At 53.0% G+C, this 24,267-nt stretch overlaps 1 protein-coding gene across 1 annotated transcript in view; it reads left to right on the forward strand.

Moving 5' to 3' along the window:
* PAX5 (paired box 5) overlaps positions 1–24,267 on the forward strand; it is a 146,564-nt gene that overhangs the window by 88,846 nt on the left and 33,451 nt on the right. Inside the window, 1 exon segment of the mRNA XM_065046608.1 lies at positions 21,861–21,962. Within this exon segment, the coding sequence (XP_064902680.1) occupies positions 21,861–21,962 (102 nt within the window).

Genomic DNA, 24,267 nt, shown 5'->3' on the forward strand with positions numbered 1-24,267 from the left:
GCAGAGGGATGTGTTGGCATCTGTGCATGTGCATGGTACAAAAATAAAGTCCAGTGATAGTCCAAGCCAGGCTACAGACGTCATTTCCAGGACAAGGTGATTGTTTTGATGACAGTGGTTGAAGACATCCCCACGCTTGCTGCATCACTGATGACAGGTGGCCTTAGCTGACCAAATACGAGTTACTTCTCATCTGCTACTTGACCATGTGGGAGGTTCATGTTATTTACACAGGGGACAGTGAGTTGTCAGACTGGGAATGGTAAAACAGACAACTGGAAGGCTGTGTGCACTTCTGGGTGGTGGAGAGCACGCCACGAGGACACTTGCTGTGTGCCATCGGTTCACGCTGTCACACCACGTCATACCATCACCTAGAAATGGGAACACGCCTTTTTTATTTTATTTATTTTTTTTTTTTAACCTAGGAGAAGCTTGGGAGGACTCGAGAGGGAATACCTGCAAAGTGTAAAGTGTCCATAATCACATCAGCACGAAGCCTGATGGGTGATGCTGCCACCGGTGCTGAGCAGCATAGGTGAACCTGCTTTAGCAGTTGGGTTGGACTAGATGATCTCCAGAGGTCCTTTCCAACCCCAACCATTCTGTGTGATTCTGTGATCCTCAACAGACTCATGTCTGAGGAGCCCTGTGGAGCTTGGGGGGACAGGGTCCCCAGTGTTGTGTTGTGGTCTCTGGGAGGCCATCAGAGGGGACAGGGTCCCCAGTGTTGTGTTGTGGTCTCTGGGAGGCCATCAGAGGGGACAGGGACCCCAGTGTCATGCCGTGGTCTCTGGGAGGCCATCAGAGGGGACAGGGTCCCCAGTGTCATGCCGTGGTCTCCGGGAGGCCATCAGAGGGGACAGGGACCCCAGTGTCATGCCGTGGTCTCCGGGAGGCCATCAGAGGGGACAGGGACCCCAGTGTCATGCCGTGGTCTCTGGGAGGCCATCAGAGGGGACAGGGACCCCAGTGTCATGCCGTGGTCTCTGGGAGGCCATCAGAGGGGACAGGGTCCCCAGTGTCATGCCGTGGTCTCTGGGAGGCCATCAGAGGGGACAGGGTCCCCAGTGTCATGCCGTGGTCTCCGGGAGGCCATCAGAGGTGGCTTTGGCATAGGGTCACATCCAGCACTGCACTGGTGCTGCTGGAGCTCTGACAACTCCGTTTCACCGATGGCTCCTCGCTCTTCCCAGTTGGGAAAGGACAAAAGTGCCAATTGCTGAGCCAGGGGAGAGAAAGCCAAGGGATCCAGATGTTTTACTGATGTTGTAGCACCTTTGGGGTGACGGGTAACAGTTTCTGCCCTAGAGTAGGAAGGAAAACTCTTATTTATTTTCCCTACTATCTTATTTGAAAGAGCTCTTCCTGTTGTTCTGGTCCTGGAAAAACACAGTGTTATCAACAAAGAGATAATTTTTTAAAGTGATTTGGGGCTTTTTGGTAATGGACCATTGTTAATTTATTACTTCATATTACATAAGGCAAAAAATGTGCGAATTTCAGGTTTTGATGTAATTTCTCATAAAAATGTTGAACTGTAATAAAAAAAAAAGAAAATGCAAAAAACAAAAGGCACTGGAAAAAAGGAAATGTCACTGGCATTTCTTCAGAATACAAGTTGTTGTTTTTGAGCAGCTTGATGAAACTGGCACATCTACCAACAGTGAGGAACATCGCTTGTGTGAGTCCTGTGAGGATCAGCAGGGACGGGGACTGCCTGTGCTGCCACAGGCTTGACACCTGACAGGGGATTGCCACACAGATGTGGCTGGAAAGGGAATTCAGTGAGAGCATGAAAGGAGCATCTGGGTCCCACTGGAGTTTTCCTTCTTTTCATATTACATTCTTTGCAACAGTCTAAATTCCTTGAACTCAGCCTTGTGGTTGTGCTGCACCTTTTTTGAGCACTAACTCCTAAGAAAAGGCTTGTGCATCAGTAGTATCCCTCTAAAGAGAGGACACGTGTGAGTTGTCACCTCCCCAGCAGGTTTCGTTTCTGGCAGTTGAGGGTCTGGACCTGGTTCCTCCCAAGAGGTCCGCATCCTCCATGGCAAGGATGGTCCTGGACCATTGGGGCTTGAGGCTTTGCAGGAGGATGGAAGGTTTGCAAGAGCATGGTGGGAAGCCAGCAGATGTTGTTGCAGCTCCAATAATTGCAAAATCCATAAGAGGTGTGGGATATTTGGGAACGTGTATAAGACTTCCTTTGTCAGCAAATCTGTTCTTTAGTTCTAAACAGAGGGCTTGCTTTTGCTCTTTCTCTCCTTGTTAATATTCTAAGATGGAATATGGGCACAAACTGTTCACAGACACTGATACGGCCTTGAACAGATCTGGTGGCTGTTCCCTGCCAGGCACAGTCGTTCTTGAGCTGCTTGGCCTGCCCGTGCCAGCTAGTACAGGCAGAACCAAACGTCCCAGTCTGGCCTAGTCCTGCTGGTGCAGACACAGCCAAGCGGGTGGGACAGGCACTGGGCCAGAACAACATGTGACCTGGCCGTGCCAGCTGCGCCTGGCCCAGCCGAGCCCGGACGTGTCGGGTCGCACCGCCAGCCGCTCCCTGCACAGCTGCGCCGGCCATGCCCTGGCAAGCAACGGGCAACTGTCACACAAACAAGTGGTTACTGGCGATAAACTGTGTGACAGGGACACACAGGATACACGTCACACACCATACATAAGTATGCAGTGTGCAGGGATGTAGAGCTGTGCCTCTGCTCTGTGTTCCTTTGCCTGCAGCTGCTGAGGTGACCCTGGGAGATGCCCCACACACCTCCCACATCCTGCCCCAAAGCATCCCCCCAGTTTTTTTCACCCTGGAGTAACCTGTGTGCACTCTGTAGCAAATGTTTGTGCAGTGACACTGGCATCGCCAAACCCAGCTGCCTTCTCCACTGCACAAGAGATGTGGGTGGCTGCCACAGCCTCTTGCTGTGAGGATCCTCAAGGCTGGAGGAGACATATCAGGTCTTGCACAGGTAGGATCACCACCTCATGACCAGGAACGCCCGTGTCCATAGTATAAGCGTTCATTGCTGCTTATCAGGCTCAGGGATGCACCACTGTAGGCTGCTTTGTGCACCCACGGCCCAGGAGAGCTATCTGTGCTCTCATCTGTATTCTTTCCAGGGTGTTCACCATCTGCAAGTCTCATCAGCCCAGGTTTTAGTGGTAGAAGCTCTTAAGGTCTTAAGATATAAGTGGGATATTGATTGGCCATTCTGTGCCATGGATAGAGTAGCTCTGTGATTCTCCTCGGGGGTGTTGTGGCTGGCAGCTCTCATACTGAAGTGGGTGAAGTGGACTTGTCAGTTCCTTTGAGCATGGTGTGGGCTTATCTCAAACCTCAGCTTGTTGAGGTGGTAGTGGCCGAGGAGCAGGAAGTGGCCCTGTGAACCCCGATGGGGACCAGTAGGAGGCCAGTATCTAGTGGAGTGCCTCAGGGGTCAGTACTGGGGCCAATATTATTCAATATATTCATTAACGATTTAGACGAGGGAATAGAGTGTACTGTCAGCAAGTTTGCTGATGACACTAAGCTGGGAGGGGTGGCTGACACGCCAGAAGGCTGTGCTGCCATCCAGCGGGACCTGGACAGGCTGGAGAGCTGGGCGGGGAATAACCTAATGAAATTTAACAAGGGCAAGTGTAGAGTCCTGCACCTGGGCAGGAACAAGCCCAGGTTCCAGTATAGGTTGGGAAATTACATATTAGAGAGCAGTGTAGGGGAAAGGGACCTGGGGGTCCTGGGGACAGCAGGGTGACCATGAGCCAGCACTGGGCCCTTGTGGCCAGGAAGGCCAATGGCATCCTGGGGTGTATTAGAAGGGGGGTGGTTAGTAGGTCGAGAGAGGTTCTCCTTCCCCTCTACTCTGCCCTGGTGAGACCACATCTGGAATATTGTGTCCAGTTCTGGGCCCTCAGTTCCAGAAGGACAGGGAACTGCTGGAGAGGGTCCAGCATAGGGCAACGAAGATGATTAAGGGAGTGGAGCACCTCCCTTATGAAGAAAGGCTGAGGGAGCTGGGTCTCTTTAGTTTGGAGAAGAGGAGACTAAGGGGGGACCTCATTAATGTTTATAAATATATAAAGGGTGGGTGCCATGAGGATGGAGCCAGGCTCTTCTTGGTGGCAAACAATGATAGGACAAGGGGTAATGGGATCAAGCTGGAACACAAGAGGTTCCGCTTAAATTTGAGAAGAAACTTCTCGGTGAGGGTGACAGAGCACTGGAACAGGCTGCCCAGGGAGGTTGTGGAGTCTCCTTCCCTGGAGACATTCAAAACCCGCCTGGACATGTTCCTGTGCGACCTCACCTGGGCGTTCCTGCTCCATGGGGGGATTGGACTGGATGATCTTCTGAGGTCCCTTCCAATCCCAAACATACTGTGATACTGTGACCCCTGTGCCATGACCCCCGCTGCCCTCGACCCAGCCCACCCTGTCTCATCCATCGTGTCTCATCTCCGTTCACCCGCAGCTCCTGTCACCGCGGGAGCTGCGTTCCGGTAGCGCGTGCTGGGCAGCCACCCTGGTCCTCGGGCTCGGCCCCTTGGAGCAATGCAACACCAGTGCATCAGTGTGTTGTGTCACCTGAGGGTTCGCAGACAGCACAGCCACCTCCATGCTTTCCCCTGCGTTGCCCTGCCTGCAGACCCTCACTGAGGTCCTTCCTCCCTGTGGTGGCTGCTCTGAGGTCCCTCGTCTGCCACAGACCTGGGGGACTGTACACCACCCCCTTCCCACTGTGGGGACTCGTGGTGGCTGCAGCACTGTCCCCGCTGCCAGCACAGTGCCAGCGCCCGGGCTCACCTCCATCCCTCAGTCCCGCTCCGGACCTGTCACTTTGGCAGCACAAGTGTGTCACAGACAGTGGGGACCTGGTGGTGACACCACGCAGGGATGCGGGGCTGCAGGTGGGGACTGGCAGTGTGGCATTTGGTCACCCCTCCAGGACACGGTCCCAGGGACCTGTCAGGGGACAGGGATGTCCTGCAGCCTTGCTCAGCATCACACAAACCCCGTGGAGAGCAGGGCAGCTCTGCCCCGCCATCAGAGGTGCTGTCCTGAAGCGACTCCTTTCTGTGACCCTTGTAATTACTCCAGTCCAATCTTTCTTCATATTTTCTTTTAATTATTTTTCCCTTTCTTCTCTCGCTCTCCTTTTCCCCCCCTAAAACTCCACCACTCCTCTCCAGTGTATTAAGGATGTGAGTGAAATTGATGGCTGGAATGTCTCAAGTCTTTATGATGATGAATGACTTTCACTGCCAAAGCTTTTATTGTCTGTGATTTGGGGAGAAGGGGAGCTGATTTATTGTGGCCGACTGTCATGCCATTTAATACAGTTATAAATCCTGATGCCACGACGGGCACTGTGGGCCAGGGACCTCCTCTGGCCACTCTCCCACTCCCCTTTTTTGTCCCCGCTTGTTGTTCTCAGCTCTGCTGCTCAGAGGGGAGAGGGCAGGGGGATGAACCCAGAGCTCCAGTGCTGGAGGCCGTGGGGGGGAGCTGGGCCAAGTCCTGCGCACCCCCAGCTTCCTGGGCAGGGGAGGTGGCCCCAGTCCAGCCCTGGGCCACCAGAGCATCCCCTGGTCCTGGTCCCAGCTGCTGGAGCTGGGCGTGTCCTCTCTGAATGTGGCAGAAGGGGAATCCCACTGTGGTTTGGGAGCAAAATCCTGTCAGCTGCTTCTAACATGCAAGAGCCCTCAAAGAGATGTGTTGCTAATGTGTACGTATCTTAATTGCATTTTTTAGCTGCATTTTAGTGACCCTGATGCACTTTTCACTTGTGGTTTTTGCAGCAGAAGCAACGTGGTGCTGCCTCCTACAGCTGGTGCAGCTGGCAACGCTTTTCCTTCACCTGGGTCAGAGAGAGACCCCTTGCTGCTGGCAAAGTGCGGGCAGGGTGCAGGCAGAGCGCAGGCAGGGTGCAGGCAGGGCTCCAGCAGGGCACAGGGAGGGTGCAGGCAGAGCACAAGCAGGGCGCAGGCAGAGCACGGGCAGGGTGCAGGCAGGGTGCAGGCAGAACACAGGAGGGTGCAGGCAGAGCACGGGCAGGGTGCAGGCAGGGTGCAGGCAGGGTGCAGGCAGAACACAGGCAGGGTGCAGGCAGGGTGCAGGCAGAACACAGGCAGGGTGCAGGCAGAACACAGGAGGGTGCAGGCAGAGCACGGGCAGGGTGCAGGCAGGGTGCAGGCAGGGTGCAGGCAGAACACAGGCAGGGTGCAGGCAGAGCACGGGCAGGGTGCAGGCAGGGCACAGGCAGGGTGCAGACAGAGCACAGGCAGGGTGCAGGCAGGGCGCAGGCAGGATGCAGGCAGAGTGCGGCCAGGGTGCAGGCAAAGTGTGGCCAGGGTGCAGGCAGAGCACAGGCAGGGCGCAGGCAGGGTGCAGGCAGGGCACAGGCAGAGCACAGGCAGGGCGCAGGAAGAGCACAGGCAGGGTGCAGGCAGGGCGCACGCAGGGCGCAGGCAGAGCACAGGCAGGGTGCCGGCAGGGTGCAGGCAGGGTGCAGGCAGAGCACAGGCAGGGTGCAGGCAGGGCGCAGGCAGAGCACAGGCAGGGCGCAGGCAGGGTGCAGGCAGGGTGCAGGCAGAGCACAGGCAGGGTGCAGGCAGGGCGCAGGCAGAGCACAGGCAGGGCGCAGGCAGGGTGCAGGCAGGGTGCAGGCAGAGCACAGGCAGGGTGCAGGCAGGGCGCAGGCAGAGCACAGGCAGGGCGCAGGCAGGGTGCAGGCAGGGCGCAGGCAGAGCACAGGCAGGGTGCAGGCAGGGTGCGGGCAGGATGAAGGCAGAGTGCGGGCAGGGTGCAGGCAGGGTGGAGGCAGAGTGCGGGCAGGGTGCAGGCAGGGCACAGGCAGGGCATCTTGGTGCCTACATCGCTTGCTCAGCAGCTGGGTCCAGCCATGAGCCCCAGACCAACCAGCATTGGCACAAATGGCATCTGTAGACGTTGAGGACCCCACAGTCACTCACTTTGGGCAGGAGAAGAGGCCAAGGTGGCTCCTGACAGGATGCCAGGGCGCCGTGTCTGGTGTCGGACCTCGTCGTGCTAGGGAAGGTGCAAACACACCAAAGCACGAAATGCTGCCAGACACACTTCGTCTGCCAACACGTGTGTTGGGCTCTGCAGGTACTGGAGTGAGGCACAGGGAAAGGGTGGAAAAGGAGCTGTGTGGTCCCACAGGACAGCCACGTTTTCTGATGGAAAAATCACATTTGAGCATTTTTGGTCAACCCAGTACTTTCCTGGGCAGAGATGAAGTATTTCCAGCACAGTATTAGAGATTTTCCTGTGTTTCATGCTACATGTGTGCTGTACTTCCATATCTCATTCTGTCCTCTGGACTGAAGTCACTGCAGGACACTCTCCATAACGTAATCCATACGTTTACTGAACTGCCTGGCATGTCAGCTGAGCTGCACACCTGGTGACCTTATGGGAGATGCTCTCTGCCCACCAGGCAGCTGGGAAAAAGATGGGACGTGGAAACAGGAACTTTGGTTCTGCTGTTTCACAGGGCAGATGAAAAATGCAATTTCATCTTAAAGTGATTTCAAATGGGGTTTCAGATTCTTTCAACTAAAGAGAATAAAATATTTCAATCTTGACAATTAAAAATATTTTGATGGAAAAATACCAAATCCCAAGTATGTCAACATTTCCACAACTTCACTTTTTCTATCACATAATCCAGGTAAAATGCCTGATTTCAGCTTTTCATCTTATTCCAGGATAAAAATGGCATTATTGAAAGATCAGAAAAAATCACACTTGGGTTGTCGATCTGGACCTCGTTGAGCCCTAACTAAGATGTTAAAATCTAGGGTGCAAATATTTTTCCTGTGAGAAACAGAAAACTGCTGATGACATTAGCAATGGTCCTTAAGCTGGAAATGTCTCCATCTCAGATTAATTCCAGATGCAGATCATAAATATTGATTCTTGTGAGATGGCAGATTTCAGGATGGGTTTGATGTCTCTGCAATACAGACTGGTGGAAGCTGGTTTATTTTTTCTCTTCTCTGTGCTTATCCAGCAAACCAAGCAACTGATGGCCGGTTGCTCCGCTCTTCCCACTGCCGGTTGCACCTGTGGCCTCGACTGTGCTGGCCGTGCTGACGTGCGGGGCTGCTCTGCCCTGCAGGTGTCTGTCACACAGCGGGATGGCGACACTGAGCTTGAGCAGCCCCTGATCCCCACTTGGCCAGGGGTCCTGGCTCCTTGTGTCCGGTTGGATGTGCTGAGGTCCTGACTGGTGATGGGACCGGCATGGCGATGGGACCTGCCCGCACATTGCTGGTGTTTGGGATGGGTGTTGGTGAGGGGTTTAATGGCTGGCATGGGGCCAGCAGGATTCACACTCAGGCAGGTTTTCTCGGCTCCTGGGCTTCTCCTTCCCTTCTCACTGCTCCCAAAAGCCCTCTGGATGTCACTGCTGTCCTTGGCAAGGCATCTGGAGACACACAGCCTCCTCTTCTGCCTAGTGTCCTGACCTTGGTCCCTCTGGCTGCTGCCGGGCCACCCGCTTGCCCTCCCGTGCTGGGTGGGGGGCACAGAGCTCCTGACCACCAGTGCCGTCCCAGCGCGGTGGGTCACGGCAGGAACCAGGGAATCCATGGGCCCCCAGGACAGTCTGGCCTGGCTGCTGGGATCCTCTGTGTGTCCCCCCTTGGCCCTGGGGGGCAGCATCCCCCAGCTGCTGGGCTGGCAGGAGGAGGAGGGGGCTATCCTGCCCTGCTCCTCATCTGCTGCTGGAGATGCTCTGAGCCATGCTGGTAGCAACGAGGCCTCTTTGGGCTAGTGTCTGGCAAGCCAGTGTCACAGCCTCGTGTCCCCGGGTGCAGCAGCCCCACTGCCAGCAGGACGGTACAAGGCAGCAGTGGTGGCCACACCATCTGGGGTGCTTTTCAGTGGCAGCCATGGTGGCGGAGGCTGGTGACAGGGTTGTCACCACAGCTTTCCTCCAGCACTGCCACCATGCCAGATGGTGCCAGAGGAGGCTGCTGGCTGCCCTGCCTGGTATGGGCAGGGAGCTGCCTGCACACCGGTGCATTCGTGCGCTGCTGAAACTGAACTTGCTATGGACAGCAGGGTCTTCTGGCCAGATCTTGCAGGTCTTAGCCCTGGTGAAGGATGCTGCCTCTTGTCAGCAGCTCCTCTGTCCTCAGGGTAACTTCCCGGCCCAAGGAAAGCTTTGGACTTGAGGACAGAACTGGAGAACAAAGAGTGTGTGGAACCACTTGTCTGTCCCCCTTGGAGCTGCCTCTGAGAGGCTGTTCCTTTCAATTAACTGCTAAATATTTGCTGAACAGGTGCGAACCTGTGGCAAAGGGTTGAAATGTGCCAGATTTTCATTTCTTGAAGAGCGAGGAGTTGGAGGACAGCCACCTTCTCCACAGACATCCCTCAGTTTTCAGGAACATCCGTGGCTCCACCGTAAAATGCTGCCAATGCTCTTGTTTGCACCCTGTAGCTCCTGGTGTTTGTTTTTGCTGTTGTTGTAGCTCTAAGGGAGTCCTGTTACAGCAAGAGGAGGTTGTAATTCTTCACAAACTGAGATTAGCTTCCTAGCCCTCTTGGTTGCTAGGACAGGCTAGAAGATAGCTTCTGGGTGTATGCAAAACTCCACACTCTGGAAAAGAAAAGAAAGGAAAAAGTATTTTGAGTGTCTTGTGATAACTCTGTTGCTCTCCCAGTTTTCATAGAGTGCAGTAATGAACAGCTAGTTCTGCATCTGTGGGACCAGGGATCCCTCAGACCACACTTTCTGAGCTGCTGGTGCTCTGATCACCTCACGCCTTCAGCAGCATGGTGATGGCTGTGGATGGTCTCACAGAGCCTGCTGTGCTGCTCTTATTAGAAGTATTGCTGTGCTGCAGAAAGGAAACAACAATAAAGGGAATATGTTGCTTCTGCATGCGTTAAGAGCACTGATCAAACCACATGAGATCCCATTTCAGACATAATGTGCATTGGAGGGCAAAATTAGATTGAGAAGTAAATGGAGCCTAAAATTTCCATAGCTTTATTCGTCAGAAAGCTGTTTCATAGCGTGGTTTAATTCTCCTAGTTCTTTCATTCATTGCGTGTAGTGTGCTGGCTGGAGTACATTTTAGAAATAATGGAATGAAAAAAAAATCTTTAATTTGGTGGTGGTTGTGGGGAGCGTGAGGGCTGTTCAGACCGAGGCGCGGGGGATACGAAGTGCAGAAGCTGTTACACACAGCAGCAGAATGGCCAGACTGCCCCTTTCTGCATTTTAGCGGGAAGAGGTGTTTTGTTTAAGGATTCTTTGTTTGTTTATTTGTTTTCTTTCACATTTATTTAAGTTCTGAACTATTTGAAGTTGGTTTTATTAGTCCTGTTTTAAATAAAAGTTTCATTTAATTGCTGCTGTAAAAGACACTGCACGATGAGCTGTACTTGTCTGAAAAATCATATTTTCTAAGATCTGCCATGCCCATTATTTTTATGTGAGGTTTCTTTTCTCTCCCCTTTTAACATGTCTCCTTGACAGGAGGAGGCTAACTGGTCTCTCAGATAAGGAGACACATGGGGTTTTTTGCCTTTGAAGGCAACACTTGATGTCATTTCCAAACTAAGGCAGATTGCCGAGCAGAGCGCTTGATGTACAGTGAATCCCTTTTGAAAGAGTGAAAACTGCAGATGGGGATAATTGGCACCCGTGGTCTGACTGGAGATGGGGGAAGCCGTTGTGTGTCTGTCCCTCGGACACCTCTGCGCGTCCATCCTTCCAGGCCTTTCCCCACTCAGGCTTCCTTCCACAGCCCCTGGAAGCTGCTTGTCATGCCTCATGCTGCTTCATCAATTCCCACACGCTAATTGTCTGCAGTGCTGCCTCTTCCTTCTTGCATCATGAGCTGTGGAAATGCAAGTGGGGAGATGTGCCATTTTGGGCTGTTTTCAGCAAAGCCTTGGTCCCCTCCTCGCTGTCACCTGGAGCAGGGAATGACAGTTTTCACCTTTACACTTCATCTCCATATGACGGTGTGCCCAGACCTGAAACGTCTCTTGCAACCTCAGTGTTAAGAACACTGAGGTCCTGGCTCTGAGGTCTCATTTCTCCCACCAGCAGACCCTGTCCTGTTGGGGCCAGGACCAGCCGCCTTCCCCCACTCCCAAAACCCAGGGTCTGCGGAGATGCCTCTCCTCCATGCGGGCAGAGGGAGCGAGCCCTGGACCAGGAGCCGGCAGGGGTTTTGCCGTGCTCAGGCTGACGGGTCCCCATGCCCCCATCGTCCTTTTTGGCTCTTCAGGAGGGTAACCCCGTCTCGGGCTGAGCACAGGGGATCCAGCCTCTCTGGGCTGCGGCAGAGCCCTGCGGTCCCCCCTGCTGCCGGCACGTTCTGAGTGAGGCAGGGAATGGATTTTCCTGTCTTGAAAAAATCCAAATCTGAGTAACATTTAACAACTGAAAGTACAAAACAAGGCAAACACTGTCCAGAGCAGTGTGCACCTATTGTTTTTATTTGGACCACTTTTTGTATCTGCTGCCAGAAGTTTGCATTTTATGTAGAGGAGTCATTCCAGTCTTGAAAATGGGATTTTATTTTTGTTTAAGAGTTATGGAAAATCTGATGTTCTAGCATCTTCGAAGCTTTCCCTAAAAGCTTTCGGAGTTAAAATGCCCAGATGAACAGCCTCTCTGCTTGTGTAAACTCCAGATTTCCACAGTTCAGGTGGTTTTGGGCATTTCTATCTCTTAATGAAAAGATTTTATTAACAAAGATCTTGTCTGGCTCTGGCAGAAAGGTGAACCTGAAGGCTGCGCTCTGCTGTGTGCTGCCCACAGCCCTGGTCCCAAGCCGTGCGGCTGGGCATGCCGGTCCCTGCTTGCTTTGCTTTGCTTTCCTCTTCTTTCTTCTTCCTCTGATTTTGAGCAGAACAAAAGGATGCGATGACAACAATCCCACATCGCCAACGCTGAGTCGAGAGAGCTGCCGACCCTGGTTAAAGCCCACAGCGTCTTTCAGCGAGGGGCAGCGGCAGTGAGGGCACACACACCTGTGATGGAGCTGAGCAGTACTGGGGGACGGTGAGACCCCCAGCTAGGACCCTGCTTTGTGCTGCACTTGACACTTGCGCCGGGTCTGATGTGTGGCCTGTGATACGGCCATGACACCCCCAGCACGGACACCACAGCTTGGCCACCTCAGAAAGCTGTGTGCTTGCCCGGTGCTGCTGGGCTGGGTATCTCTGCAGTGATACAGCATCAGAGCACACTTTCCCCGTGTCTCTCCATGAACGAGCAGTCTGCAGTGGTGCTGGCAGTGCCGTGGCCCTGGCCATGGACGGGATGTATGAGCAGCTGCCTGTTCATCCCTCCTGTGGGAATGACTTTCCTCCTCAGTGACAGAGGGGTGCTCACAGGTTTTAAGCCTGCAGGAGCTGTGCAGTGTCCATGTGGACTCGCAGGCTGTGCCAGGCGGAGCCCAGAGGACCTGCCTCCAGCTGCTGCTCCAGCTGCAGCACAATCCCAAAACTACTCAGGCCCTGCTGCTCCTCTGCTCTTCTCCAGGCAAGTGTAGAAGGGAAAGGACCCCACAGAAAGGATTTAATGGATGTGATGATAAATTGCCTCCAGACCCCTGTGTGTCCTCCCACAAGACTTCATCCTTCTCATGCTCACCTCCGTTGGTCCTCCGTTCCTTCTGGTGCCCCCTTCACAAATGCAGTGCCAGCAATGGATAGTTGTCCTCTCTGCAGTCAGTGCTGCACACCTGGAGTGTGGTGGGACCCTCTCCCTATCTGCCGCCATGCCCACTCTTCCCCACATCCCTCCACGCTTGTGGCCGCACACCTGCGACACAACCGCGCTGTGCCGGCTGCGCTGCCCGTGCTGAGCTGGGTGAAGAAAGATCTTGAGAGGCATGAAGGTTTCACTTAGTGGGACACAGGGAAAGGTTAAATTATGCTGATGCATTTTGGTATAATACATGACTAATTGTTTGCCATACAAGAATTAGGGTAAGGGTGGGTTCTGCCAGAGACATTGTCCACCTGTGGTATTTGTTCCTGGGCTCCACACAGATGTCTCATCCAATACTTTGTGTGTGTATTAAATGAGAGGTGAAACCAGAGAATTCTAACCTTGCTTGTGTTATGGGTGGGGAAAGACCCAGGTAGACTTTGAAGATCAAGGTGGATGACAGTGCAGCTCAGCTCAAGTGTGCGAACAAAGCTTTCTCATAGTAGCACCCCTAAAAACCCAGCAAAGCTGGACTGTTGAGTTGTTCACAGTGTGCAAAAACTCCATGGCTGCAAGGAAGACATGCAGGAGTTTTACAGAGCAGCAGCCAGAAGCGATTGTCCAGAAGACATGGGGGTGAGGGCAAAGGACTCCGCGGTTCTGGGAGTCTTGCTCAGAAACTACAGAGAAAACAGACTGGAGTATTCATCTCTACTTTTCCGTTGCATTTTTGCTCTACCAGAAAGTAACATTCTTCCTTCCTTTTTCTTTTCCCTGCCCTGCCTCTATTTCAAAAGTGCAGTTGTGTTGATGGGAGGAGTAGCGGAGGCAGCTGCTCTGAGGGGCAGCCCTGGGCTCCTCCAGACATCCGCTGCCGCCTTGCAGAGGAGGAGGAAAATAGGCCCACATCTGCAACCCCTGTTTCAGTGCAGTGTGCTTAATCTGAATTTTATGGCTTTGATGGCAGATTACTGCGCTGCTGTCACAAGCCCTTGCAGCCCCAGTCACGGTGGACACTGCGCATTTCAATACCTCCTCCACTAATCTTTCCCTCACTGATCCCATTCCCTGGCTGCTAATTTCACGCAGGCACTTAAACATGATGGATAATTGTGTTCTGCTTATCAATGTTTAATTTAAGGGCTGTTCCATCTGACCTGGATGCCCTCTGCAAGAGCTATGCCTCATTATTGATTTCATGGTCACACCTGTGACATTACCTGCTTTGTAGGAAGTGGACTTTGACATTCCTGTGAGGCTTTGGCAGCCAGAGCTAATTGTCAGAAGAATAATCGAGTCAGCAAAATCATTACAGGTGAGCTGTGTGTTACCACTGTTTTATCTGCCTCTAATTAGGTGCAGAAGAGGTAACTCATTGCAGTAAGCATCCCGCACTAGGTTTGATGTCCACAAATAGAGCCAGATGAGCACGGGAGGGAAGTTACTCACCGGCAGTGGTGTTTCAATGTCAGGGTCCTCTGTTGGCAGTGACTCCTTTCCTAGCATAATGGGGCAAGATGAAATCTGATGGTCATCAGTGGGATGCATTGGCAAGATGCATCAGCGAGATGCATAGATGTGATGCAAAGTCTGAACTGTGTTCAGGCAGGACTGAATGCCGGAGCCGCGTGCAGTGACTCTGGACCCAAAGCAGCAATGACGGAAATGCCGTGCTGCTGCAGTGCCGAGTGTGGAGCAGTGTTTTGTACAGTAAAACTGGACACTTTTCAGACTCGCTCGTCTCTGGTTTGGGGTGCTCCACTGCCCTGTGCCTCTGCCCTGGGCAGACCCTGGCTGTGACATGTGTGTGCCCAGGCAGCAGGGGAGCTGGAGCCAGGTGATGGAGCTTGCAGGTGCTTTCCTTGCTAACAGGGTTGTTCATTTGACCAAAATATTTTCTTCAGGTTAATGATTGAAACAACAAGGTTAAAATTATCACAGCCTTCCCTGGGGAGGGGAAGAGCTTTTCTAAGCAGGAGCTGGAATTTTGAGAAGAAAAGTCAATTCTGGTAAGAGGTTTGGCTGAAACAGGCTGGAAATCTGGATTTGCTTCCCAGAGATGAAGTGGTTTCCAAAACACCATCTCTATCAGTCTTTGCTTTTGCTTTTGTTTTTGGTTTTGGTTTAGTTTTTGGTTTTGGGTTTGGTTTGTTTGTTGTTGTTGTTGCTTGTTTGTTTGTTTTTCTGGTGTCAAGCAAATGCACCCATCTGTGAGGCACCGCTCTCTCACTGCTGGGCAGCCTGTGCCTGACGTGGCGGGGATGCTGCCACAGCCTGTCGGTGGAGTGCTGCATGCTGACTCCCGGGGACAGGGTGATGGTCCCTGGGGACCTGGCAGCCGAGCAGCACCAGTGCACGTCCCTTTCTCTGCCACCAACATTTGTGGGCACTTGGAGGTGGTGCCATGTGCCATGTCCAGGAGCCGAAGCTCCCATCGTGCTGCGGGATCTGAGACCACCTGAGGCCATTTCAGAGGGAGTGCAGCCGAAAGCCAAGTCTGATCAGTCCCACTTGGCTGCCTTTTGGAAGGGTTTGCCTGTTTTGCTGGTGCGCTGTCGTGACACAGCATCTTCGTGTGAGACATCGGGATTCCTGGTGCGTGCGAGCACAGGGCTGCGGGTCGCAGCGCGAGCAGGACAGTGCTGGGACTGCCTCCTCGGCAGTCCCGTGGGCAGGTCACTGCGTGCCCCTGTGGTAGCATCTCTCCACTTCACTTTGCACAAGCCTACATTGCAAAAAATTGTTTTCTGTAAAGACATGCAGAGTCAGGTGAAGCGCAGCCTCTGCAAGGGAGCAGGGGGGCTTTGGGCAGGGGTGGAGAGGGTGTGTGTGTGTGAGACGGTCCCCAGGGAGCCGCTGGTCTTTGCTGGTGGAGCACCCTGATGCTGGGCGTGACATGGGGTGCGAGCTGCCTCGGGTGGCCATTTCAGACAGGCTGACACCTTGCAGTGTTGCTGGCAATGGGAGCGGGGACCCAGCAGCACTGCCAGGCTGGCTGTCCCGGTGCCGCCGACCTGTTGTGTTCACCCTTTGGAGCAGTGGGATCACCCGCTAACCCTGCAGCGCCGACCGCTGACCACACTCCGAGCCGACGGCAGTTTCATGTCTGCGGTGTGTGTGGGGCGGCAGGTGGGGGTTTGGTTCCCCTCGGTGCTGCCTGTCTCAGAGGGGAGAATCACCAGCCCCACCATGGCAGAGGCTGGTTCTGAGGCAGCAGCAAAGGGGCTCAGTGAGCCCCCTCCTCACCACCTGGACCCCCTGCATTTTCTAATGTATCCTTTGCAGTAATTAATTACCTCTCCAGTGGGTTCATTTCTTTCACACTGTTACTGGCAATCAGTTAGATAAAGGGAAAAAAACATGTTGGTGCCCTGTGGTATTGAAAGTGAAGGGTTTTCACACTGTCAGGGTAATGAATTCTGCAAGGGTTTGAAGCACCTGAGCTTGGGGAAGTCCTCGTGTCATGTGTCTGGGAGTGACAACCCCCAGTGGTTAATTACTGCCATGGATGAGAGCTGAGCTGATAGCAAAATGAGATAATTTCATTAGTAGTTAAATTTGAAGTTAATTGGATTCAAGTTTACACACAGTAGTATACAAAGACACACTTGGAAACACTCTTTGCCGCCTTTTGATTTTTTTTTTTAAAAGGTAGGTGAACCAAAGGATGTTTCTAAGCCGCTCCCTCATGTTCCTCACCATGGTTGGGAGCCGGGAGCATCCCTTGCTGGCGCACACAGCCGTTTGCCAGCCGGCCCGGGCAGCCTGTGCTGGAGCGGGGGCATTTGCTGGTGCCCGAGTGCTGCTTGCCACGTCTGCTTGTGGGGGTTGCCGACCTCTCCTGCATCCGGCTGCAAAATAATTTCTTTTATGCAAGAAAATTACTTCTTTGCATTTTTTTTTTGGAAATTATAATTTGCTTTCAGTGTGAGCACGCTGCCAGCTCCTGGCGAATGGAGGGACGGGCATTTATTGTGTATCTTGTGTGTGCAGAGCCAAGCACTTCGACGTGTGGCTGTGCCCTCCAGCCCTGCAGTGCCAATTGATATTGTTGTTATTCGGCATCATCATATTTTGTCTTTTGGAGTAATGTGGGATAAATTCTGGTAGAGATATGCCTAAAACTGAAAATGATGTGCAACTTTTCCTGTCTGTGAGAGCTTGTGGTGACTGTGTGAATATAGGAACGGCTGTAACAGAGGCACTGGCTCCGCTCCCTGATGTCAGCCGGGTGCTGGTGCCGCCCACCCCTGTCCAGCTGCACAGTCCCAAGCCCCAGCCCCTCTCTGGGTGGGTCTTTCTGTCAGTGTTGGGTGCTCCCAGTCGGATGTGCTCCCTCTCAGTGCAGGCGGCCCACAGGCCTGCGCAGGGGGGCTCTGCCCTGCTGGTTCTGCACTGGGGAGTCCCAGAGCCACATCCGAACCCTGCGGCACCAGCAGCTCCATGAGAGCAGTGGCTGCACATCGTCTTGTTTCTTGTTGGGATCTGCAGGGAGCTGGGTCTCCAGGCTGAGTGCTTTCCTTGGAGCAGGAGGGCGTGTCACAACCCTTGCAGTATTTCAGTGATGGTGCTGTGCAGAGACTCTGTCTTGGAAAGTGCTTCGGCTGCTCGGAGCCTGGCAAAGCCCTGGCTCTGCGGCATGGGCAGTTATGAGCTCCTGCAGGGACAGGTGTGAGCTCCTGTGGGACAGTTGTGAGCTCCTGCAGGGACAGGTGTGAGCTCCTGTGGGACAGGTGTGAGCTCCTGCATGGACAGACGTGTGCTCCTGTGGGACAGGTGTGAGCTCCTGTGGGACAGGTGTGAGCTCCTGCAGGGACAGACGTGTGCTCCTGTGGGACAGGTGTGAGCTCCTGTGGGGACAGGTGTGAGCTTCCACAAGGACACACGATACCCATGCCCATGCTGTCCCCACCTTTTTTTTTGTCCAAAAACAAACAACTTCTGGTGTTATTAGTATTATTATCCTGTCTCCATCAGACTAGACTCTGGCTTAGTTGCAGTTTTGGTGGATGGTGGCACAAACACCATGGCATACTCATAGAGTGGCAGCCCATTTTCTCAGCATCACATCTGGCTGATGGATGCTCTCCTGAGCCTGCAGAATATGTTGGCTCCAGCTAAAAGCTCCAAATCCTCACCTTCTGGCCTTTGCAGCCTGTGCCTGAGGTATCCCAGGTGCTGCTGCGGGTGAGCGGATGGAGCTTCACTCCTCTGGTGTGGAGGGAATCATCAGTGGCAAGGTCACCTATGGAGCAGACAGAGCTTGACCCAGATCTGGCTGTGATGGGGAAGGGATGTGCTTCCCATTCTGAGAAGGACGTTGCCAATCTCATCGCATCCTGTTTGAAGAACAGGTGCCTATTCTGCCTTCAGTAACACAAGCATGGTGTACGGTGTGTGTTTTGGATGCATCCCCCCTCACACAGGTCACCTAGACCCTCACTTAGTCCTGTCTTCTCTGGGAGCTGGACAAGTGATGGGTCTGAGCTGCCTTGCTGATGCGCCCCTTGGAGACGCTCTCCAGTGATGTGGAGGAGCTTGGTGAGGTGGCCTAGAGGAGGTGGTGGGGCAAAGAAGAAGGCGGGGTCTTCTTCACCCACTGCCTCCTCCAAGCTGAATGGGCACAAGAGCTGCCATGTGTCCCCCCTGTCACCAAGGCATGCCAGCTGCAGGCCAGCAGATACTGCTGAAGGTACCAGCGCTGCTGGGGCCACCAGACTCCCCATGGGGAGGCCATTCCAGGCAAGAACCAGCAAGGTGTTTGGGTATGTGAAGCTTTAGGCAGTAGCCTCATAGCGTTGGCAGAAGTTGTTCTTGGAAAGTCCTGCTGAGCTCTGCTCTAGTTGAGCTTGCCTGTAGGCTGGAGCTGGTTGTTGAGCTGCTCTGTCCCGCACAACACTAGCCCAGTGGGCCAGGCAGTGAGGCAGCTCTGCCTGCAGTTGCTTGTACCCCATATCCAACTTTAGCCATCTGGAATAATCTTAAAAAAGCCTAGATCAAAGATGATTAGGAAAAAGTGTGTCCTGAAGGACCTTTGTCTGGCTCCATGGCCCACTACTAAAATACAGATGTTCATTTCCTCTTGGCTGCTTTGCCTGAAAGAGCAAAGTGGGAACACTCTGGGGCAGGGTCTGCTTCTCTGCCTCTCTTTGTGCCATGGTTATTAGTGTTTGTCTGAAATAAATAGTTTCAGTGCACTTGAAGCTTGCCAATACTGGGGGAAAATGCCATAGGGGACAGCAATACTCTTTTTGTGGGGGAAGCACACTGCATGCAATTAAGAGGACAAGGTGAGGCCGCGGTACATGCAGTTGTGCCCTTTGCCAGCCCCCGTTGGCCTCCTCCCAGCCCCTGCCCCAGCCTGGCTGTGGTGACCCTGCTGCAAACATTTGTCAGCAGATGCCAGAACAATGAATCTGGAAATGAGATGTGATGGAAACAAGACCACACCTGTGGAACAGACCATGAATTGTGTTATCTTCACTTAGGGAGGAGCTGCGATCCTGCTCTCCTTGGTGTCTTCAGTGGTGGCTACACTGCTCAGTGCCCTTGACAGTGATCCTAACCGTGCTTGGTGTGACAGTAGCTTTGGGAAAAGTGAAAAATGTAATATTTCAATACATTGAAATAAGTTGTAGGGCAATGGTGCTTTTTTAATAGCTATTGGAAAGTGAGGAGTGGGGCGTGGTCAACGTGGGATGGGTCAGGATGGGGATGTCGCCCACTGTCCTGGCACCTTTGGGAGATGAGGCATTGGGCCAGTCCATGGTGACACCACACCGTTGAGGGAGGGAAGAGCTGTGATATCCCTTCTGGGGTCTGTGGAGGGCTCCTGGATGATGGTACCAGCACGGACGTCAGGTTGTGAGAGGTTCTTCTGTGTTCGGGACAACCCTTAGCTGGGTACTCCCTGCCAGCGCTGCGGGTCAGCTTTGCTCTGCAACCAAATTTAAGTGGATCACAGATACTTTTGCCTTCCCCAGGCTGTCGAGGTGGCATAATCAGAGTTTAATTTTGTGCCAGAGAGAAGGAAGCAGGGCAGTGATGATTTTAATCTAAAAGAGCCATTTTCTGCTTGCATTGAATAATTAGAATTCATTATGCCCTTCCGTAAGGGATCCGGCTTCCCCCAAGAACTGGAGAGCAAATTAATCAGTTGTTTTGAACCTTAAATTCTTTCAGGATGTGGATGCACCACAAATATTCTGTAGGAAGGGCCTGAGAGGAATGGCGCGCATCCCGATTCGTGGAGGTGGAGTGCCGAGGAAAGTGGGGCACGTGCTGCGAGACGCTGCAGCGTTCCCGCACCGACCCCTTTGCCTGGCAGGGTGGTGGGGAAGTGGCCTTCGTGGCCGTGGCCCGGCGTGGGGAGCACCAGTTTGCAATAACTCACATTCCTGTCTCCTGTCTTATCAGATGAGGACTCGTTTCTCAAAATCTCCGCCAACCAGAATTTTAAAAATGCTTTTGGCTCATGGGGAAACGTTTAGTTTCAGCCTCTCCAAGCTGTAGAGACTTGCGAAAAACACTGTCATAAAATCAAATGGCTCTGGAAAACATTTTGAACACAAGAATCTGTGCTTTCTTCTTGTCAGCGGCGCTAAAGTCAACAAAGTCACGTAACTTTTCTTGTTGATCTGACGTGCCATGTTTTGACGAAGGGACCTGCACTCACAGTGATTTTTTTCTGGATAACGAGCTGTTTTGGCCAACAATGTCTCAGAGCCAGCTGGAGCTGGCAGCAGCCAGAGGAGCGGGGACCTTTGGGGCTGGGGTCCCTGCAGCCAGGGTCCCTTTCTCTCCTGAAACACACACTTGAGTGTTGAGAGCCCAGTGCTGCGCTGCTGCTGCCCTGAGCCCGCGGTGTGGCCAGAGGGGACAGCCCTGTGGGAGGGCCCCCTCGCTCCCCAGCCTCTGGCAGAGCCACTCGTCAGGATGGCGGAGCGGCCGGTGCAGGGGATCGAGCAGGTCCCCTCAGCAGAGCGGTGGCCAGGGCAACCCGCTGCTCTCCCGAGGGGACGGCAGCACTGGTGTGCTGCTGCAGGCCTGGCCGTGGTGTGCCAGGCCAGGCTGGGTGCTGCCATGCACCTGAGGGCTCTTGGGAGGCAACTTATCTTTGTGTAAGTAATGTGCCCAAGGATGCTGTGGGAGTGCAGAGGACCGTGGGTGGGTTCCAGGGTTCCCTCTGCAGTGAGGGATGTATCCTTCCTGGTGAGATCAGAGGAACACCCCTTTCTCCTATCAGACCTCCCGTGGCCACAACAGACAGTGATTTACCCGAGCTTCTGTCACAGCAGCCTGCGGGGACAGGTCTGTCCTGGGGTCCCACGCAGGAGCAGGGTCTGGGGGGGCTGGGACGTCACTTTCAAGTTGTGCTGTTTGCATGTCCCGACTTGGCTCTGCAGCAGCGATGTGTCCCTGGGAGCTGCACCCGGGAGGGGGTGAAGAGGGGGGGACCCTGGTCCAGGGGCAGAGGGAGATGGGGTATGTGCCATTGCTGGCTTTCTGTGGGGTTATTTCCATGGAAGACCCGTGGGAACTTGAATAAAAATAAGTGTTTCTGCCATCTAAGTAAAGAGCACTACATCAGGCTGTCTGTGAATCTGACCCCTTCTTCTGGCACCCCAGCAAACTATATCTTAAACTGACTTCATATCTCAACTTCCAGTGTTGGTTCCTTTCTTGTAAGTGGCTTTAACAAGAGATAGAAACAGTGTCCCACTTTCTATTTAGATCTCTGCAAACCATCAGCCGATGCACTGTGATTTTCTTGAGAGTTTTCTGGGAAAGTGTCATTAAGATCATTGTTGTTTCACATTTTGCTGTTTCTGACTTTATGAATCTGAGCTTTGGAGGAACCTGGGAATAGGGACGAGCAGCTGGAGTTCAGGCGGGCGCGTTCCCCTCCCTGCAGAGCTCTGCTCTTCCCCTTCCTGTCTCTCACTTCATCGGAGCTTTGTGGCAGCTCACAGAGAAAGAAGACTGTCCCTCCCCTCCCTGCCAGCCTGGAAATCCCACCGTGGTCCTCGCAAAGCAGCGATGACAAATGCATGGCTGTGTTCTGGGCGCTCAGGGAGATGTGAACCCGTGTCCGCTCGTCTCAACGCTCACGCGGTGATTTGTTGGTTTGATTCCTCAGGTCGTGAGCTGGCGAGCACAACCCTCCCAGGATACCCCCCGCACGTCCCCCCGGCCGGACAGGGCAGCTACTCTGCTCCAGCGCTGACAGGAATGGTGCCTGGTGAGTCTTCAAAACAAGGAGGGGGAAAAATAAAATAAAATAAAAGGAAAGGAAAAAGACAGCATTTCATGAGGAAAGCGTGGCGCTCGGAGGCTGCGTGAAGGCCACAGCGCTGGTAGGAGGGGTGGGGGACGCTGGGACCAGGCGCAGCATGGAGGTGTCGCAGCCTGGAGACAGCCAGGGCACGTCCCTCACACCAGGATGTGATAGGGCCCCAGCCCCTGCCCCTGCCCCTGGGGATCCCCAATTTGGGCCGTGCCAGGTGCTGCCCACGTGGCACCGCTTGGCTCCAGCCCACCTGTTTTACCCGGGCACCATGTCCCTCTTGCTCTGTCTCGTGGGGACATCACTGGCCCCCAGGGCTGGACACGTCCTGACCTCAGTGTTCCTCTGTGAAAAACTGTGTCCATCCACCTGACTCCTGGGGGACAGCGAGGTGTCCTCAGGATGCTGTATTTCTGTGATTTCCTTCCCTTTTTGGAGCATTGTGGTGAGAAATAGCGGGTGCTGTGGATAGTACTTTCTGTGTGGCCAGTGGGAGCGGAGGGTGCTGGTCATGAGAGAAAACGGTGTTCTGAGGCCCAGATACCTATGATAAAAGTCATGAATCTGGCACATAATTATTGTATGATTTTAAAAGTGTTGATAACTTGAAAATTCTCTTTGTTTCCCCTATTGCCTTCCAAGCCCATAAGGCTGTTTGAGCCAGCTCTTTGGACTCAGCAGGGTCAGAAGGTTACTGAGGAAAAACCCTTTAAAGTGGAATTTTGTGTGTAATCACATGGCTCTGGGAGGTGGTGAATTAGAAAAAAATACTTGTAATAGGAACTGTGAGTTGGTGACAGTAATTTGATGTCCAGGCTCTGCTGGGGTAAATCTTTGTTACCAGCTCTATGTTCTGCAAATTGCATTTTATGAGATTGCTACGGATACTTCTACGATTCTAAGGAGTTAAGAAAAAAATCAGCCATTTAATGTATATATTCGAGTTAGAAACTAGCTATGGAAGTTAGATCATAGTTTGTGTAGAAAGCAATTTTTACCCACAAAATGTAATGTCTGCAAGAGCTGCGGTGAGGGTACCAGATGCAGTTTGTGTGGAGTGAGGATAAAAAGTGAACACCTGAAAAGAGCATGAGATTTTGTCCTTTCCTCCTGCTGTTTCTCATGGACACACGCGTGGACACCACTGCTGGTACGTGCCGGGCCTGCCTGGCTGCTGTGGCACAGCCATGGCTTCGTGTGAAGATTTGAACTCATGTCAACTCTCCAGCTCGACCGCAAGCTGTAATTACGATGTAAGGCCTGGAGCAGCAGGCTCCGTCAGTCGTCTCTGTGTCCAGGGGTCAGACATCCTGCCCCACTGGTCCCTTCCCTCGCCTGGTCCCTCCTGGGCTGGCTCCTTGCTGATGTCCTGAGCTCCTCCTTGCCCCAGGGGCATCCTCCTGCTGTGCGTGATCATCTGACGCATGTTCCTGGCAAACACACACACTTAGAGGCCTTTAGAGACCTTATGGGAATCTACCACATTCTTTCTGAACACCTTTCTCTGAAAATCAGAATGTAAGCCCCAGTTCTTTCCCCAGCTGAGGCAAATACTTGCTCTTCCTTCTCTTTTGGGGTACTTGGGAAACCAATACATCAGGGATGACCAGCTGTTCAGGGGCAGCTGCCAGGGTGCAGTAGCAGAACTGGAGGACGTGAGGCTTGGCGGTGCTCAGCCAGAGGAGATGCAGTGAGGGTTCGGTGATGTAGAGTCATCTGAGCTGATTTTCCCAGGTAATAGATTTTATGTTTAACTACACATAGGCTTGTGTGACCTATTATATTGAATAACTGCACTGTTCCTCTCACTGGTTCCTTTAATAACAACCTTCTGCTCCAGCTAGTGTGAAGGTCAGCTGCAATTCCTGTAGGTTCTCCTCATTTAAGTGGGAATTTGCTAACTAGCATCCAAAATACCTTCTCAATTCTTTGACTCCTGTCCTTTGCAGCACCAGTTTCAGAGCCTCCCTGGGAAAAGTGCCACAGTCCTTGAGGGCCCAGGCAAGGAGGAAAGGGAGTGCGTTTGTTGTACCAGGTCTCAGGGTTTTGTTTCATAACCTGCTGCTGCCTCATCAGAGTTTTCAGAGTCTGTGCTAGAAATGGGCTTCCTTGATAAGATTTTTAATCATCAGCCATGAATTTCTGCCATAATTAAGTAATTGTGTGAGTTAAGCGCTTAGAGACGTGGGAGAAATGTATACACGATAAGACATGGGCTGTGTTTTGTTGCATGCTTGTTGCTGCTGCCACTGCTGGTGCT

Source organism: Columba livia, chromosome Z (assembly GCF_036013475.1).
Source record: "Columba livia isolate bColLiv1 breed racing homer chromosome Z, bColLiv1.pat.W.v2, whole genome shotgun sequence".
Lineage (NCBI taxonomy): Eukaryota > Metazoa > Chordata > Aves > Columbiformes > Columbidae > Columba > Columba livia.